Source organism: Vanellus vanellus (genome assembly GCF_965231255.1).
Source record: "Vanellus vanellus genome assembly, chromosome: 7".
Lineage (NCBI taxonomy): Eukaryota > Metazoa > Chordata > Aves > Charadriiformes > Charadriidae > Vanellus > Vanellus vanellus.
Window position 1 is genome coordinate 36796611 of NC_138912.1, and position 17168 is coordinate 36813778.

Below are 17168 nucleotides of genomic sequence, written 5' to 3' on the forward strand. Positions count from 1 at the left end.
ATCAGAAGAGTGTTTAGTAGTCATTTGCTTTTAAACTCCAGTCTGTGACATGAACTTAAATATATTGCTCTTTAAATTTTTTATATATAGTATTAAATAGACAGTGGTTGTATTTCCACTTAATATACCTCTTTGATATGGTCTTTATTAATAGTTCTTTCATTGCTGTCTCTTTCAAATCATGTTGTTTATTTCAGCCGTAGTTGTGATATGATGGAGCTGAGGAGACGTTACCAGAACTTGTATATCCCAAGCGATTTCTTTGATGCTCAGTTTACATGGGTGGATGCTTTTCCTATGTCTAGACCATTTCAGCTGGGAAACTACTGTAATTTCTATGTAATGCATAGAGAAGTAGATCCTATAGATAAAAACACTGCTGTCCTTGATCCACCTGATGCTGATCATCTATACAGTGCAAAGGTTTGTATGGGTTTTCAGTATTATGACTATTCATTAGAAATTTTTTTTACCAATAGAGTGGAAAAGTGAGTGTAACTGAACTGAAAATAATTCTACACCTATTTGAATGAAATACAGCATTTTAAACTCTTCAATAGAGAGCTAGTATGTAGAACTTGAAGAATCATGACTGAAATTCAGTTTGTTTTTCTGTTACTAGAGCTGTCCTAAATCTTGGGGTTTTTACTGAGGTCTCTTCCATTCTCTGCACCCAGTTGCACTGATCTGATCATAGGAAAGAAATCCAGATCCTGCAAGATCTCTTAATGTATTTCTTAGGCAATTAATTCTGAATAGTTAATGGAACAGTTTTTTCAGTGTTTTTTTTTTTCCATCAGGGGCCCCTTCTGTGCAGTTTGTGCTCTTTTGTTTAGTGACATTTTCTTTCTTCTTACAGATTCATCTCAATATTTATTATTTTGTTGAAAGTAGATTGAATGTATTGGGATTATCTGAACGTCAAAAAATTCTGCATCAAGGGCTGTAATGATGTATAAAAGACCTCAGTGTCAAAACATCTTCCTAAAACCTGTTCCATTTGAAAGCTCTTTCATTAAAATGGGTCTGAGATTTCTAGGTCAATCTGTTCTAGAAATATTTCATGTTAAAGATAGGTTCAGAAACAAAACTGCCCTTAACCCCTGTATTACTGAAAGACTTTACTTGCCTTCTGTGTTTAAAAACCTTGAAGCCTTGGTTCAATTATCGGACATACTGTCTTTTTCAGTTTATTGATGCAGAGCAAGGGCTGTCTTTCAGAAGCTTAAGCTTCAAAATATATTCAGTAACTGAGGAATAGCATCCTGTTTCATAATATTAACCCCTTTAGGATATAAAGCAACCTGATTAGATTTCACTGGGCTAACGGGATGCTACAAGGATGCAGATGAACGGGTTAGTCAGTTCTCTTGTGATTGTGACAAAAAGGAAGGAGTCAGTTACTGAAACCAGAAATGTACTCGGTGTGCTTCTTGGTATAGGGTGTTTGGCATATAGTGATAACATGCAAAGCATGTTGCTTTTATGTGCTTTCAGATTTGGTTGTTTGTTTTTTTTTTTTTTCAATAAGATCACACATTGCATCCATATGGGACAGAAGGAAATTAGTCCTTGGCAGACATTTTAACACCCATTCTACAATTTTTTTTTTTTACCTTTTTCTGATTTTCTGGAACATGAAGGGAAAATACTGCTATGTATGTATTTGCAAGTTGTAGTCATTGTTTACCAGTCATAGTGGGAGACCTTCACAAGACTGATCTGACTTACACAACAGGTGATGTTGATGGCTAGTCCTAGTATGGAAGATCTCTATCACAAGTCATGTGCTCTGGCTGAAGATCCCCAAGAACTTCGTGAAGGATTTCAGCATCCTGCTAGACTCGTAAAGGTAAATATGCTTCAATGCCAGACGCTTTTGGCAATAAAGGTTGGTTATAGAGCTTTAAAATATTTGTCGATAAGGGAGGAGTTTGTAGGCAGCTAAACGATGGCTCCATTTTTCCCCTGAAGAGACCTAGTGTCTGTCAATTCTTTTTATAGTTCATAGGAGCTCCATCTTCGCTGATTTCCTATTTACTGCTTTCTTCAACTTAGTCAAACTCAAACAATACATATTTGGAGAAACCTATATTAATTATATAATAATTACCTTTGTTAGCCTTTTTTTTATAAGCACATAGACTTTTTTTTAAGGGCTCAGCTGTGAAGAGAATACAAATGAAGCAACAGTTAAGTAACCATTGTGTTAAGTGAAATTTAACTATTGTTAAACTGAACAACCTGTAAGTGGTATGGTGTTTCAGGAAACACAGAGTTGTTTTCCAATTAAACTCCATCACCTTAAAGCAAATGGGAATACTTAAATTTATAGATATAATGCTCTTGTGGTCTTATCTTTTGTAGCTTTGCTTTATCATTTTTAAGCAGGAATGTGTATAAATGTGTATCGGAATTAAGACGCCATTTAAATTAGTGTCTTTTGTGTTAGAAAGCTTTTAATTGCAAAGGGTCAAGCCTATACCAATAAAGAAACTGGATGGAAAGTCTTGCAAACAAGAATGAGTGATGATGTTTTAAACCTATTCCATTTCTGAAATATGCTGTGGAAAAAAATAACTGAACTCTTTCTTGATTGACTTTCATTTTCAGATTTCAAAATAATGTGACAGTTTACTCACGGATTTCAGTGTGTGTGCTATGAAATATTCTTTGCACTTTGGGAAAATGACTCTGCCCCTAGTAGGGGAACATTCAGAAGGCTCTTTTTGTCTAGTTTTTAGTGGGTATGAAAGGCAAAGATGAAGCTATGGCTATTGGAGGACACTGGTCCCCATCACTGGATGGACCTGATCCAGAAAAGGACCCTTCCGTGCTGATAAAGACGGCTATTCGTTGTTGCAAGGCTCTTACAGGGATTGACTTAAGTGTGTGCACACAATGGTAAGTACTGTACTGCAAAGCAAAATACACTGTAGAAATACTTGTCTGTTACCAGAAGCTTGAGGAAAAAAAAAAAATAAAAAAGATGGAAAACCCTCTTTTTTCTTTGTCGGCCGCTCTTGGTAGCGCAGGTAAACTGCTCAAAGGATGTTCTGTTTTGTAATAAGCTTGATGGGTGCCAACTGTGCTGAATACGACATTAAGAATTTATTTTGACATGTTATGCTGTAATTTTTTTTAATGAATGTGTGTTGAAAATATTTTTCATTTGCATAGCTGGAGAAGATCGTCAAGAGAACTTCATTTCATTGTTCTTTTGTTATAAATAAATAGCCGTTTGTTATATAGCCATATTTTCTCTTGATGAGTTTTCATCCTGTGTTAACACTCATTGCGGATTTACTAATGCCAGGAAAGTCCATTGTATGCTAAATTTAAAGTGCTTCAACAAGTTTTATTTGCGCATTAAACCTATGTGTGTTAAAAAGAACTAGTTTATAAATCAGAATTTTGTGCGTTTTCCTCCTTTTCAATTGTGATATCTTTTTACAAATGTGTCAAAAGAGAAAATATGGCTTCCATAATTTTTTTCTTTAGATAAACTTCAAGGTCTTGCAGCAAAGTTTCTTTACTTGATGTGCTACAAGTGATCTAGGCTCTTTAAAATGTATTGTAGAATTTTTTTTCCAACATGCTTCTTCCCTTGCAACAGGTACCGTTTTGCAGAGATTCGCTACCATCGCCCTGAGGAGACCCACAAGGGGCGTACAGTTCCAGCTCATGTGGAGACAGTGGTTTTATTTTTCCCGGATGTTTGGCATTGCCTTCCCACCCGCTCAGAGTGGGAAACCCTCTCCCGAGGATACAAGCAGCAGCTGGTCGAGAAGCTTCAGGGTGAACGCAAGGAGGCTGATGGAGAACAGGCACTGAACGCTAATCCCTTTTTCTATTTCTGCTTCTCACAGGCACAGGAACACAGGCACAAAATGCACACCACATACTACACAACATACATACATAGGAGGAACATAACTGGTAACAATGACTGGTAAACCAGCTTTCAGCAGTGTAGCGAATGTTGTTTTTTATTTTTATTTCAGCTAGTTCACTAACTCTAAATGTGTATGCTGATACCACAAATGGAATTAAATTGTGCTTATGATGCGCAGAAAATTTTTTATCATAGATGTAGTTGCTGGAATCTGGGACCAGTTGTTGAGTGAGATGCAGTTTATGAATAGCTGTCTTCAAACATTTTGCCATTTTCTAAAATTTCTAAATTCTCTCTTGTGGCCAGTTCTAATTGCAATATTTGAAATTGAACAAATACTAGTCTGAAACATCTGAATTTCAGGCCATGTGGCTGATCAACATCTTGGAATAAGGGAAGGTCTGACTGGACAAAGTGTAATTTGGGGGATTTAAAATCTGGGGGAAGATCACACACTGTGTGGTTAATGGAGACCAGCAGTGTCTGTGTAACCCCGATATTCTTTGTGGTGTTGCTGTTCACCCTTTTGTGTTCCACAGATCTGGCTTGTATTGGCTGAGTGGCACTGTGATCATTTATAAAGTGGTAGAATGTGTGTGTGAACTTGTCTGAATAATAACTTTAGGAGAAGACTATCTGAAACAGTTGTGACCTTGCACAGATCAGCAACAAAATTTAAAAAATAACTGAATTGCTTTCAAGCTTTCTGAATGATAATTTCTAAATTTTATTTGTCAGGACGAAGAGGAAAAGGATGATGGGGAAGCTAAAGAGATCTCTACACCTACGCACTGGTCTAAACTGGATCCAAAAACAATGAAGGTAGCTAACCCTGTTGTTGAAATTTGATTCTGTTGTACATTTCCATTTTTAAGGCATGACCTGAAATACAGCTGTATGTTCCCTTAACTGAGCAAAAAAACTTCAGTAGTGTTTTATCTTCCTTGATGATTTTATAGGTATTAGACGTGATAGAACAGTATGTAAGTGTGACTCCTCATTTTAGTAAGTGAATACAGCTAATTGAAACTATTCCAAACTTTTGAACTTTGTACAATTGAAGTGTGTCACATATGATACATTAACTGGGATATGAAAGTCCTGCAGTAATCTGGTTGTATCTACTTGCATTAAAAAAATGTGGGGTCTAAAATAGTTTAATGTTAGTTTAAAAAGGCAATAATTATACAAAAATGTATGTCAGGTGACGTAATAAAAAGTTTCCTTGAAATGATTAATAGTAATGAACTGGTTTACTATAGTAAAATCCTTTCCTTGCCCCTGTGAGAAACCCCTCAAAAAGGGGTTCTTTGAGAACACAACTTTAAATGTAGTATGCTTTATATCAGTAAATAGTAGTGTTTTTCAGTACAGGTTTAAAAAAATACAGTTGACTTTTCAGTGCTCTTAATTTTTACTTCACCTTTTCTGCTGATCGTGTTTTGCAATGTCACTGGTTGATACCACTTACAGAGCTTTTATTTGCCAGGTAAATGACCTTCGCAAAGAATTAGAAAGTCGAACCCTTAGCTCTAAAGGACTGAAATCTCAGTTGATAGCTCGACTGACAAAGCAGCTGAAAGTAGAGGAACAAAAAGAAGAGCAAAAGGAGCTAGAGAAGTCTGAGAAAGAAGAGGAAGAGGAGGAGGATAGGAAATCTGAAGATGACAAAGAGGTTAGGCTTTGGATGTATTTGGTTTAAGTCTTATTAACTATACATAAATACATAAAACATTATATATAAAATTTGTATAAATAAATATCTATATAAGTATAAAAAGTACAGAAATATGCCTAGTTGTGTTGGGATTTTGTAGTTCTCGGATGACTGTACTGGGAACTCTTGCTGTAACTCGAGCTCCTGAATTGGAACGAAATCTTGGCAAGTTTGAATTTCTTTATATCAGCAAAGTCAGCTGTGCAGCTGCAGTAAGGGTGCCTGAATTAATGTCAGCCCTTAAATGTAAGGAAAATAAATCCCAAACTTCTGAGAAAAACTATGCTCAAGAACAGGTGAACACTTAACAAGATCTTAACTTCTTAAACCTACAGGAAAAGCAGCTGTTTAGTTGTATTGACTTTTAGTGGCATACAAACTTCAGGGAATTATTGTGGAAATGGGAGGAGGGCAGGTTCCAGTCTGCAAAAGGTTGTAGTGTCTCAAACAGTCCAGATGGCTAATGGTTTGCTTAGGTTTTCCTTTATTATGAAGTTTTAAATTCTTGCTTTTGGATAAACTTCCTGTGTATTGAAGTTTCTCAGTTTTTGCAGTTGGTAGTTCGAGTACTATTTAGTCTGTTTTCCTATTTCACAAGGATAAGCAAGATCTGTGCAATAAGGCTCAACCACAGAAACGGGGGCATAAATGTCTGGAGAATGTATTCGATGTTAGTTGCTTCTAAACCTGCCTTTTTGTGTATCACCTGCTAATCAATATGGCATTATTTGAAATTTTACGTATCTGTGTAAACGTTGTTGAGGAAGCAGAGACCATGTGCTTGTTAATTCTGTCAGCTGCTGCCTTCTCCCACAGCTTGGATGGGCTTCAGCTATCCTGGGGTTTCTTGCCACAGTTTCCTCTAAGATTCAGGGAGGGAGCTTTGATTGTGCTTGCTTTTTTAAAAAGCACGAGCTCTGCCATGACTTTTTTCCATACTCATAGGATTTCTAATATTTCTCTCTTGGCAATCAGTAAGCTGCTTGGTATTTTACCTTTTTTAACCTTTTGTTTGATTTGCATCAGTTGTATCTATAGAGATTGCATTTCCCATAATCCAAAAGAGCAGAGTAAATTGTCACCTGGTAATTGTTAAAGCTGTGTTGGATATCTTTGGTAAGGTGATGTATGAAGACTTTATCCTTCCTATGTAAGGAATAAGGCAGCTTACTGTCCTGTACAACTCTAAAAACACCCCTAAACAAACAAAAGAACCCTTAGGAGCATTGACTCCTTTGCTAGCTTGCATACTATTTCTTGAAGTGAACTAGCTTGGTTCCTTCCCGTGTCAAGTAAACACGCTGCGGTCAGCACCATAAGATAGTTGGAAGGTGCTTGTTGCTCTGTGAGCGCTGCGTGTCCTGCTTTGTGTTGCTCAAGTTTCCAGTTGCCCTAGGCGAGTGTTGGCAGTGGACACAGTATGCATTCTGGAAATCCTAGTCTGGGCTTCAGTCTGTCTTCTGTGTTGCATTCAGCAGCTTTGGCTTTCCCTCGCTTTCGTCAAAGCAGTGAGTCCTAAAAATTAATGTATAGGCTGCAACTTCAGCTTTGGAATATGCTATGTGTTATTTTTGTGCTGCTTTTTAGGAAGAGGAAAGAAAACGTCAAGAAGAAATGGAACGTCAGCGGCGGGAGAGACGATACATCTTGCCTGATGAACCAGCAATCATTGTACATCCTAACTGGGCAGCAAAGAGTGGGAAGTTTGACTGTAGTATTATGTCTCTTAGTGTTCTTCTGGACTATAGATTAGAAGATAATAAAGAACATTCCTTTGAGGTAAATTAGCTATGCTACTTACAGTTAGCCGTTCTTGTTTCTTTTTAATTCTGCGTGATAACTGCAGTATTCTTAAATTGTAAAAGTTTATGATAGTATGTCAAAATAAAACTTAAGTTAGGTTTTTGTGCAATACGTAGAAACAATTGTCCATTCTTTGGCAGGTGGTTTACAATAGCAGTATAGTCACTGTCTGATATCCAGAAGAAATGTGCAGGTGTTCAGATGTGGAACTTAGTTTAAAATTTATGCAGCTTAAACTACTGCAGTACAGGAAAGAACCAACTTTATAAAGTTGTTTAAGGTTTCCGTATTCAAAGCAGATAGTAAGAAATCTGACACTACATAAAATTCTGACATGGTGAAAGTTGGTAAGATAGCACCTCATAGCTATTTCATCATAAGGGTACAAATTTTTAATATATACTGAAAAACTTTTTGTCAGTTCTCTTTTCACTCTTCTTTATGTGCAGGTATCATTGTTTGCAGAGCTCTTCAATGAAATGCTTCAGAGAGATTTTGGTGTCAGAATTTACAAAGCACTAATTTCTCTCCCAGAGAGGGAGGACAAAAAAGACAAAAAAAGCAAAAAAGATGAGAGAAAAGAAAAAAAAGAAGAAAAAGATGATGAAACAGATGATCCAAAACCTAAGAGGAGAAAATCTGGAGACGATAAAGACAAAAAAGAAGATAGAGACGAAAAGAAGGTCTGAAGCTAGCTCATATGAAGTACTATCCTGTCTGGATCAATATTAAACTGTTTCTATTTGAATTTTACTTTATTGCTTTTGAAAACTCAAGTCTTGTAGCATTAGTTATTTGATTTGACTTGTTGATCTATTTCAATATGCTTCATTCGTGTTCAGTAATTTAAAAATTTTACAGGTGTACTGGAGGTATTTTAACATTCTCTGTATGACATAGATTTTTTTTTTTTATGTGGCTAAATATAAACGTGGAAACTTCGAATTAATAGTAGTGAGATTTTTACTTTCCTGTTTTATGTTCTGCCTGGATACATTTTTTGGAACTTTTGTTACAGAGGGAAGATAAAAGGAAAGATGATTCTAAAGATGAAGAAGAAACTGAAGATGACAATAATCAAGAAGAGTATGATCCAATGGAGGCAGAAGAAGCTGAAGATGAAGAAGAAGGTATCTTGAATTATGGATTTTTTGGCTTTCAGAAATTTTTTTTTTTGCCACTGAATATGTTCTTTCAAGATGGAGAATGCACTGGAACTAAACAATTTAAAATTGCATTATTAGACTAATTTTATTTTAGTAATTCTGACCAGATCGAGTTAAAATGTAAGTGCCTTTTATGCTAGGCATTGTATGAACATAGTTGATATAATCTAGCTGTGGTACGGAAGGCATGCATATAGAAGTGGTTTTATTTTTTTCAGAATGCAGACCACTCGCAACTCCCATTGAAGTCAGTAGGAGATGTGAGTATTCGGCACCTCTGAAAAACCAAGCCACTTTTAAGTGCCTAACTTTCTATTCCTCAGTTCTGAAATGTCATCCTGTTTTTATTAGGCCGGAGAGTAGTGTGGGGTGCTCTTCACATGATTTTATCTGGAGTCGATTTCTGTTTGGGTGGAGCTGTGTTTGCCTGAATAAATGGGGTAAGGGGCTGGGGAATTTCCCTGTCTCCAGGTAGCAGCAGTAGCCCTCTTTCCCTGCTCAGAGATTCAGAAGGGCGTAAGACATGGTGTCTGCTTTTTGGTTTGTGCTTCTCGGGGGGTTTTGTCCTTTTGTGGAGAGCTTTTGCTAGAGATGTGGGTTTTAAGTGCTTAGATATTGCAGTGCCAGCATTTTTAACTGGCGTTTTCAGTTGTATTTTTGGCAGAGTACTGCACCAGCCTTAAAATTTGGTGCTAATCTGTGGTTTCCAGAATAACTCTTACTTGCTTATAATTTGGCGGCGAGAGTGCCCTGGGCTTGTCTGTTCTGTACAAGTGCTGCTACTTCCCATAATCTGTCCTTGTGCCGTTCCCAGTCAGAGTTGCTGAGAACAATCCAACGTGCCATGGAGGTGCAGGAGAAAGCTATTGGTTCTCAGAAACGTGTTGGCAAAATTAGACAAGTGTTGTGATACATAGTTTTTTCCAAAGTTTTCCTCACAAGAAGGTGAGCTTAAAGCTGAACTTGGCACATGATTCTCTGACCAAAGACTTGCACATAAGGTACAGAGCTGCATGCCATAATCTGTCCCTGCAGTTGTCATATTTCTCTTTCTTGATTTTAGATTTAGTTTTACTGTCTACCTTTAAACAAAAATCCTGCAGTTTGTCATTCACATCTAATACGTGATGTGATCTGTAACTTCTTGGAGAATCTAAATCACAGGATCAAAGAATGTCACTCAGACATGAGTATAAGCACATGCTTTTAATTATATACTTGAGATGGGGTTTTTATGATATAAAGTATTTGAGAGTGGATAGTACTGACTTTGTCGTAATAGGAAAAACCATAGCTGAATGCAGACTCTGCCAAGCCTCATTAGGGACAATTGCAGTAATTTTCTGCACGCCACTTAAGTAGATGGTGCTGTTGGCGGAATCATTTTGGCCTTTGTTTCAGCTCTTCCTTCTATCCTCTGTATGTGAAAGAAACACAGGGAAAAAAATGAAAAATGGCTTATGTTAAAATAAGACCAGAGAAAAATCAAAACTTAATAGGATTCATTTAAATACTATTCGGTTTTTTAGTGTTCAGGGAAATATATTAATTTCATATATTTAGGGGTTTGCGTGAACTTTTTCAGTGAACATATGTATTTTGAGATAATGGTTATAGAATTGTTTGCTGGGGGTATGTTGAATTCTCTTTCTGTTTTACAGACCGGGATGAAGAAGAAATGAACAAACGGGAGGAAAGAAGAGAGGGAAATAGGCATTGTAAAGAGAGATCATCTAAAGATAAAGTAATTAACACTTTTCTTAACAACTACATATAACCTTGTTAGAGGTGTCGTAATTAGAGCTTAACTCTATTTTTATTATAAGACCTGTTTGCACTCCTTGATTCCTTCAGCACTTCTGGACTGAAACATTAAGTGTATATACAAGTTAGGGAGCATGGGACAGCTTTGGGGAAGGTGCTTACAACCTCCTTTCCCTTATAATCTAAAGTTCATTGGGTGAAAGCTGTTGGAAAAACTTTCTTATATAAGATACTGATCTATGTGAAAGATGTGAGGACTAATGCTGGATGGGTACATAAGAGGCAGCAGATGTGATTATTTTACCAGTTATTATTTTCAGCTGCTGTATTCTTACATAGGAAAAGCAGAAGCTTAGATCGATAAACTGGCTTTTCAGTTGTGAAGCTCGGAATCATTACGTGATGTTTTTACATCTCCCTGCAGGAAAATGGATGCTTTTTGTGTCATATAGCTTGCATCCACAATTCAGGTTAAGGGACAGCATAAGTTTGATTTGTTACGCTTAAACTTTTCTCTATAAATGCAAGAATAAAACAGGTTTCTGGTTCTCTTTTTTTTTTTTTTTTTTTTTTCTTCAAGGAAAAATGGGACACTTAGGAATAGTGGGAAAACAGTCTGCAGAACCATTGCTGCAAGAGCTGGATGCCTATGCATTACATGTTTATGGGGATTTCACTGTGAAAGCAGCTGTTCAGTAAAATATGACTGGGAGGAGAAGGGACGTTTACTGTAGCTTGTTTAATTAGGTTAATTCTTCACATTTTTTGACATAGAAGCATGAACAAAAGGGAAGTGTCTACCAGATGTTACTGTCCACTGTGCTGTAATTCTTTTAAATGTTTGAAAGAATACTTGTCCTAAATACCTTCCTTATGTTATATTTGAGCTCAGCAGATAAATGCTAGTTATATTAAACACTCGGCTGAAAGTAACGATAAAATGAACAGAGGAGAACTTGTTGACTGAAAAGTTTAGGTGCTTTTAGTAGGTGGTGGGAAAATGGTATTTTAACTTCCTAATGACCCCATAATGAATTTTCTGTAGGAGAAAGACAAGACGCAGATGATAACTGTTAATAGGGATCTTCTGATGGCTTTCGTTTATTTTGATCAAAGTCATTGTGGATATCTTCTGGAGAAGGACATGGAGGAGATACTGTACACTCTTGGACTGCACCTGTCACGTGCTCAGGTTTTGTATAGTATATAAATTTCTTGGAAAACATTACAGGAATGCTGTAAGTGGGAGAATGTAGTTTAGCTTCTAAAGGTTGTTGCTTGCTTGCTTGATCCATGATTTTTATGTAGCCGTTTCATATTTACAATGAAATACTAGTTTAATTTTTTGTAAATTCTTTTGGAATGAAAAGGTGAAGTTTGGGCATATGAAGAGCTCCATATTGTATATGTAGCTTTTGTATCAAAATTGTATCTCTTTCCCTATCTTGTTTTCATTTTAAGCCCCAGTATGGTAAAGTTCAAAAAGCTGTGCAATTTCTTTTAAGTTTTTCAAGTTAAAACGTTCTTGTTTAGGTAATATAATGTCAGTGTATTAAGTAACACCATATTTCTTTCCATGGCTGTGTTTTAGGTTAAGAAGCTACTTAATAAAGTAGTGCTTAGAGAATCTTGCTTTTACAGAAGACTAACAGATACTTCTAAAGATGAAGAAAACCAAGAAGAGTCTGAAGAGCTACAGGAAGATATGTTAGGTGGTATTACTTTTTTTTTTTTTATGCCCCAAACATAGAGACTTGTTTCTTTGTGAATGATAATGAGAGTTCTGAGATACTTGCTTTCTTGCAGAAAGTAATTGAGGTCTGTAGGGAACCTGCCCATTTGGAAAGTAAATCTTTGGCAGTTCATAAATTACAGTATCTCTGGCTTCCAACACGGCTCCTTGCATCTATAGGATAAATCTTAAAATCTGGAAACAGGAAGGAGGACAGAGGTTAATGTTGAATACTGATGAACAACATTTCTCATTCGCAACACTTTTGCAGTCAGGAGTATCAGTGCTGTAGGTAGTAGAACACAGCCTGATTTTTGAAGAGAAATTACTGCAGAAAGGAGGCATAGAAGAATATTGTGAAAGAGCATGCTCCTTTTTGAGGGGGGAAATTGGGGTAAGGAGGGAGAAGAGAAATGAGGGATAGACCAGCACACTCAAATCTATATTTATTCTTTTAGGAATTTATTCTTTCAAGAAGTTTTTGAGGTGGGTCACTAGAACTGAAAAATTACAGAATTATTATTTCCTAATGCTATTTAATCGAATACAGGAAACAGATTACTGTTACCATCGCCTACTATAAAGCAAGAATCAAAAGCCATAGAAGAAAATGTCGGCCTCATTGTGTACAATGGAGCTATGGTGGATGTTGGGAGCCTTTTACAGAAGCTGGAGAAGAGTGAAAGAGTGCGAGCAGAGATAGAACAAAAGCTTCAGTTACTAGAAGAAAAAACAGGTGGGACATTACTTTGAAGGTGGTACTTACATGGATGCAAGATGCTGAGACTTTTTAAGTAGATAAACCAATTTGAATAATATTTATGATCTAAATTTCTTAGCTATTTGCTTACCATGAACTTCTGTTTTCCAAGGCCTTTGAACTTGCACACCAACTATTGATGAGTACCATTGTCACCATGCTTGAATGTTTTTATCTTTTTTTATTCAAGTTGAATGTAAGACTTCCAAATGTAGTCAGAATTGAGTATTATCAAGTGGTAATGCAATGCAGTTTTTAATGTGCTTTAAAAATCATGGTGTTGGCATGTAAATGGAATTCTAAGATGCAAAGCAAACGGCATGGGAAGTCACCGACTACTTTTTCTTTCTTTCTTTCTAAGATGAGGACGAAAAGACCATATTACAACTTGAGAATTCCAACAAAAGTCTATCTACGGAGCTTAAAGAAGTGAAGAAGGACCTTGGCCAACTGCAGGAAAATTTAAAAATCTCAGATGATAAAAATTTGCAATTTGAGGGTCAGCTGAATAAGACAATCAAAAATTTAGCTACTGTTATGGATGAAATACAGAGTGTTCTTAAACAGGTTAGAATTGTTTAATTCTGTTTTTTATTATTGTATGCAGGCTTCCTGTAGACTTAAGCTATCAGAACAAAAACTTCAGAATAAAAAAGAATTTTCACATGAATTCAGGACAGTAGTATCTTAACATACATATATAAGATGCTCAATGTGATACTGATTATTTAAAGATAACAAATAAAACGTATTTTTTTTCTAAACTTGAAACACATGTTCTTGTCTTAAATGTTTTTAAAAACGTATAAATATTAATGTACATCTCAAACCATCTTAATGTTTTCCTGTCCTGATCTTGTCCATCCCCAGCAGTCCAAATCTGCTCTTCTGTTTTGATCAGTTAGGAGTAATTTTTCGAGGCAGACCTTAAGTATTTCAATTTATGTGGGGTTATTTCAGTAAAATGAGTTTTAAGCAAATGGCATAGTGCTCCAAAGCATTTCTGTCCCTGTACAGAAAGCATTCCTAGGGAGTATGTAAGTAGCTGTTTGGGGCCTGTTAAGTAAGGCTGAATAGAAGTAAGTTCTGAAGACTACCGAGTGGCAAATTGGTACTATGAGGGAGCCTTGCTTCTACTTCTGTCTATTTTGAAAAGACAATGTAGCATCTACAAAAGCTCTAAAAACAAAAGCACACCCCCACCCCCCCAAAAAAAACCCTAGAAGACAAATGTTAGAAGTATTTTTTCCCCCTTGTACGATACAAATGATGCATCATTTAAGTCACTGTAGCTTATTAAACTGGCAGTACCTTGCAGCCCTCTGTCATCAGTATCGTTATGCAGTCCTGTGTTTCACTACGTGTTGTAGACCTGCTACTCCACCAGAATCGGCAGCTGAAGGCACTGCGTAACCCTCCTTTGCCATGTTCTTAGCTCAGTTAAATAGCCTTGCTCATTCTGCCTGGTAACGTTGAGATGAAAATGTCTTCTAAGTCTAGTGTTTTCAGATGGCTTTGACCAATGTAAGTATTTTATGTTAGAACTATTATGGTGAATTATTGTCCTAATTTAATGGATTTTGCAAAAACTGTTTTCACTTGCTCTTATAAAAAAAAAAAAAAAAACACAACCCAAAAAACCCCAAATAACACAAAAGCAACCAATGGGGCCGGGGGAAACCCAGACAAAAAGCCCAACAACTCCCAAGCCTTCAGACTATAAAGTGAGGCTTTCTGGGGATGTTTTTTGTGCTTCTCTTCAGAAGTGCTTAGGCTCACATTTAATTTCTGCCCCCTCAATTCTTCAGGAAGATACTGGAAATATGAATTGGTTATAACTAAGCTGAGTAAGGTATTGGTTCACATACTGTTTGGTGTCAACTTTAAATACTGTCTTTGTCTCATGCTGCTTTACAGTTCACATGAGAAATACCACTTCTAGAATTCATGTTATCCTCCCCCTTTTTTCTTTTAAAGGACATTGTGAAGAACGAAGATAAAGATCAGAAATCCAAAGAAAATGGAGCAAACGTATGATAAAACTGCTGCTGTTTAGAAGAATGGTGTTACATAATGTAATATAAATCATGATACCAGAATGTATGGGAAGTGATGCATGTTTGATTTTAGTAGTATAAATATCTTAGTTCCAAAAGATGTATAAAGTTTTATGAATGTGAGTGTCTGCTTCTGAAGATTGCTTGTAATTCTTAGCATTCAATTTGAGACACTCCTCGAGTGAAAATAATTTTGCATTGCAAAATGTTTTAGGATGAACTTTGTTATAGTTTTAACCCTAATAAAGTTCATCAACATAATGAACAGTAGCAAGTATTTAATTACCAAATGTTTTTCATTAAAGTCTAGTGGAATCAAAATTTTCATTATTTATAGAATTGCCATTTTTAGGTTTTTATTTTTATTTCGGTCTAATTAGTCTTTTTAAATTCAAATATAAACCACAAAATAGCATGCTGCTTAATTTTGCAAGTAAAGATTTTTTTTTTAAAAAAAAAAAAAAAGCTTCTTGGATTTTTTTTTTTACTTGTCACATCTTTCTTTTCCCTTCCAAATGTAACTTCCCCAAAGCTGCTTGTATTAAAGCCTCATAATATACAGTAGTTCAGATGAGTTAAGAAAGCAATAGAAACCTACCAAAATACTGGTAGGGTTGTGAGATTTATATGAAAATACATGGGCCTGTTTTAAATGTATGTCACTTGTGTTCCTTTAATTGTTCTTATCTTTGGATTAATATATATGCTTCCTTTTAATAACAAATGCAGTATATTAAAACATATGGTTGGATACCAGGCCAGTAGATGTCAGAATAATACCTTACATGGAGAAAACGCTACCATTGTAAGCTGCCTTTAATTAAATTTGGACTTCTTTCTTAATGTGTGTATTGCTTCAAAGACTTTAGTCCAACAAAAGAATGGATACACAAGTATCAATACGCCATGTTATAATTACTCAGGAGCAGGACACAGCTTGGTTTGTTGAAAGTGGGTAAGATTGCCTTCCTGCGCTCAGAAATCACTAGAGCGCTAAACTTAAAAGTTATCGTGACATCATTGTCAAAGGCAACTTATTCAAATAATGTGAAATATGTACAATAGTATTTTGGTGCAACTTCCAGGAAAATTAAGGGGTTTGAAGGTTGGGACAGAAGTGTTTTCTTACAGAAATGGTTAATTTTAGCAGACCTTTTCTTTTTTAGCCTAGATGTCCTAGGTAACTAAATACCTGTTAGGAGAGTCCAAGTGCCATAATATGTATGAATAACCTACATGGAAACTCATGTAGCTTTACTGAGATACACATTAAAATGCCTGAATTTATGTTTAAAAAAAAGTCTAAGCTGCTGCTTTTATCACTTACCTTTGTTGGCTCTTTTGGAGCTAGACAAGTAACATATCTTATTAAAAGAACATGCATAAGCTTCCCCCTCATTCATTTCAGTTGAGTCACTGTATAATATCTTAAGTGTTCCCACTGAAGTAGGAAGTATTATAAAAACACTAATCGTTGCATATAAGTACACAGAAAATGCATGCTTTTATGAATTAAGAGATAACATCTTACTAGAAGGATTGAGGATGGTGATAAATTAATCTTATGAAAAGCATTATCTGTTGTGTACAGATGGTGTTAAATTCTTTTGTAATCAAATTATATTTTTCACCTTTACCTTTTTACAAATTGTTGACAGCATGTTTCCTTTTTGATGTTGAGCACTGTTTGTTTAAATGGACTTGAAAGGATTGCGTTTGAACTACTTGGTTCATGAATTTCCAGCAGTACATGTGAATGTACAAGAAAATAATTCTAGAATTCAAGATAACGTCTTTTTAGGCACATAAACATCTGTTGAAATATTTTGGTGGGGTGATTTTACCTTGAACTGCTGAGCTGAAAGCAGTTGTTGCAACAAGCAGGCCTCATCTTGTGTTTCAGTGAGTGGCCCTGCGAGATAGTTGCTAGAGTGATACAGAATTTTACAGTATTTAAGGAAGTATTTGTTAGAATGAGTGTAATCTTTCTCTATATTGCTTTGATGTTATAGTGTTTCAGGTACTTTGTACAGTCTACGTTTACGTTGGAAAGGAAATTAAAAGGGTGAAGAATAAAGGAAAAAAACAAGGAAAAGTTCTACAACCTACACAGTGTGACCAGTCTCCTGAAGTACAACTGATCTGGGAAAGAACAGACACCTCTACAGACTCTTTAAGTTGCTTCACCAAACAGCATAAGATTCTGTGTATACACAGCATCAATGCTGGTTGTTAGCTAAAGCTTCTTGGTAATATTCCCAGAAATATAACTAA

At 35.9% G+C, this 17168-nt stretch overlaps 1 protein-coding gene across 2 annotated transcripts in view; it reads left to right on the plus strand.

The window, feature by feature from the left end:
- CCAR1 (cell division cycle and apoptosis regulator 1) overlaps window positions 1–16178 on the plus strand; it is a 29751-nt gene extending 13573 nt beyond the window's left edge. For both annotated transcript variants that reach the window (XM_082486804.1, XM_082486803.1), the window contains 15 exons: window positions 198–423; window positions 1739–1852; window positions 2738–2904; window positions 3617–3827; window positions 4634–4717; window positions 5385–5570; window positions 7200–7391; window positions 7865–8098; window positions 8434–8545; window positions 10243–10325; window positions 11391–11537; window positions 11937–12057; window positions 12628–12813; window positions 13199–13404; window positions 14815–16178. In XM_082486804.1, the coding sequence (XP_082342930.1) occupies window positions 198–423; window positions 1739–1852; window positions 2738–2904; window positions 3617–3827; window positions 4634–4717; window positions 5385–5570; window positions 7200–7391; window positions 7865–8098; window positions 8434–8545; window positions 10243–10325; window positions 11391–11537; window positions 11937–12057; window positions 12628–12813; window positions 13199–13404; window positions 14815–14874 (2329 nt within the window). In that variant the 3' untranslated portion in view covers window positions 14875–16178. The remainder of the gene's footprint in view (window positions 1–197; window positions 424–1738; window positions 1853–2737; window positions 2905–3616; window positions 3828–4633; window positions 4718–5384; window positions 5571–7199; window positions 7392–7864; window positions 8099–8433; window positions 8546–10242; window positions 10326–11390; window positions 11538–11936; window positions 12058–12627; window positions 12814–13198; window positions 13405–14814) is intronic.
- Window positions 16179–17168: the final 990 nt, after the last annotated feature.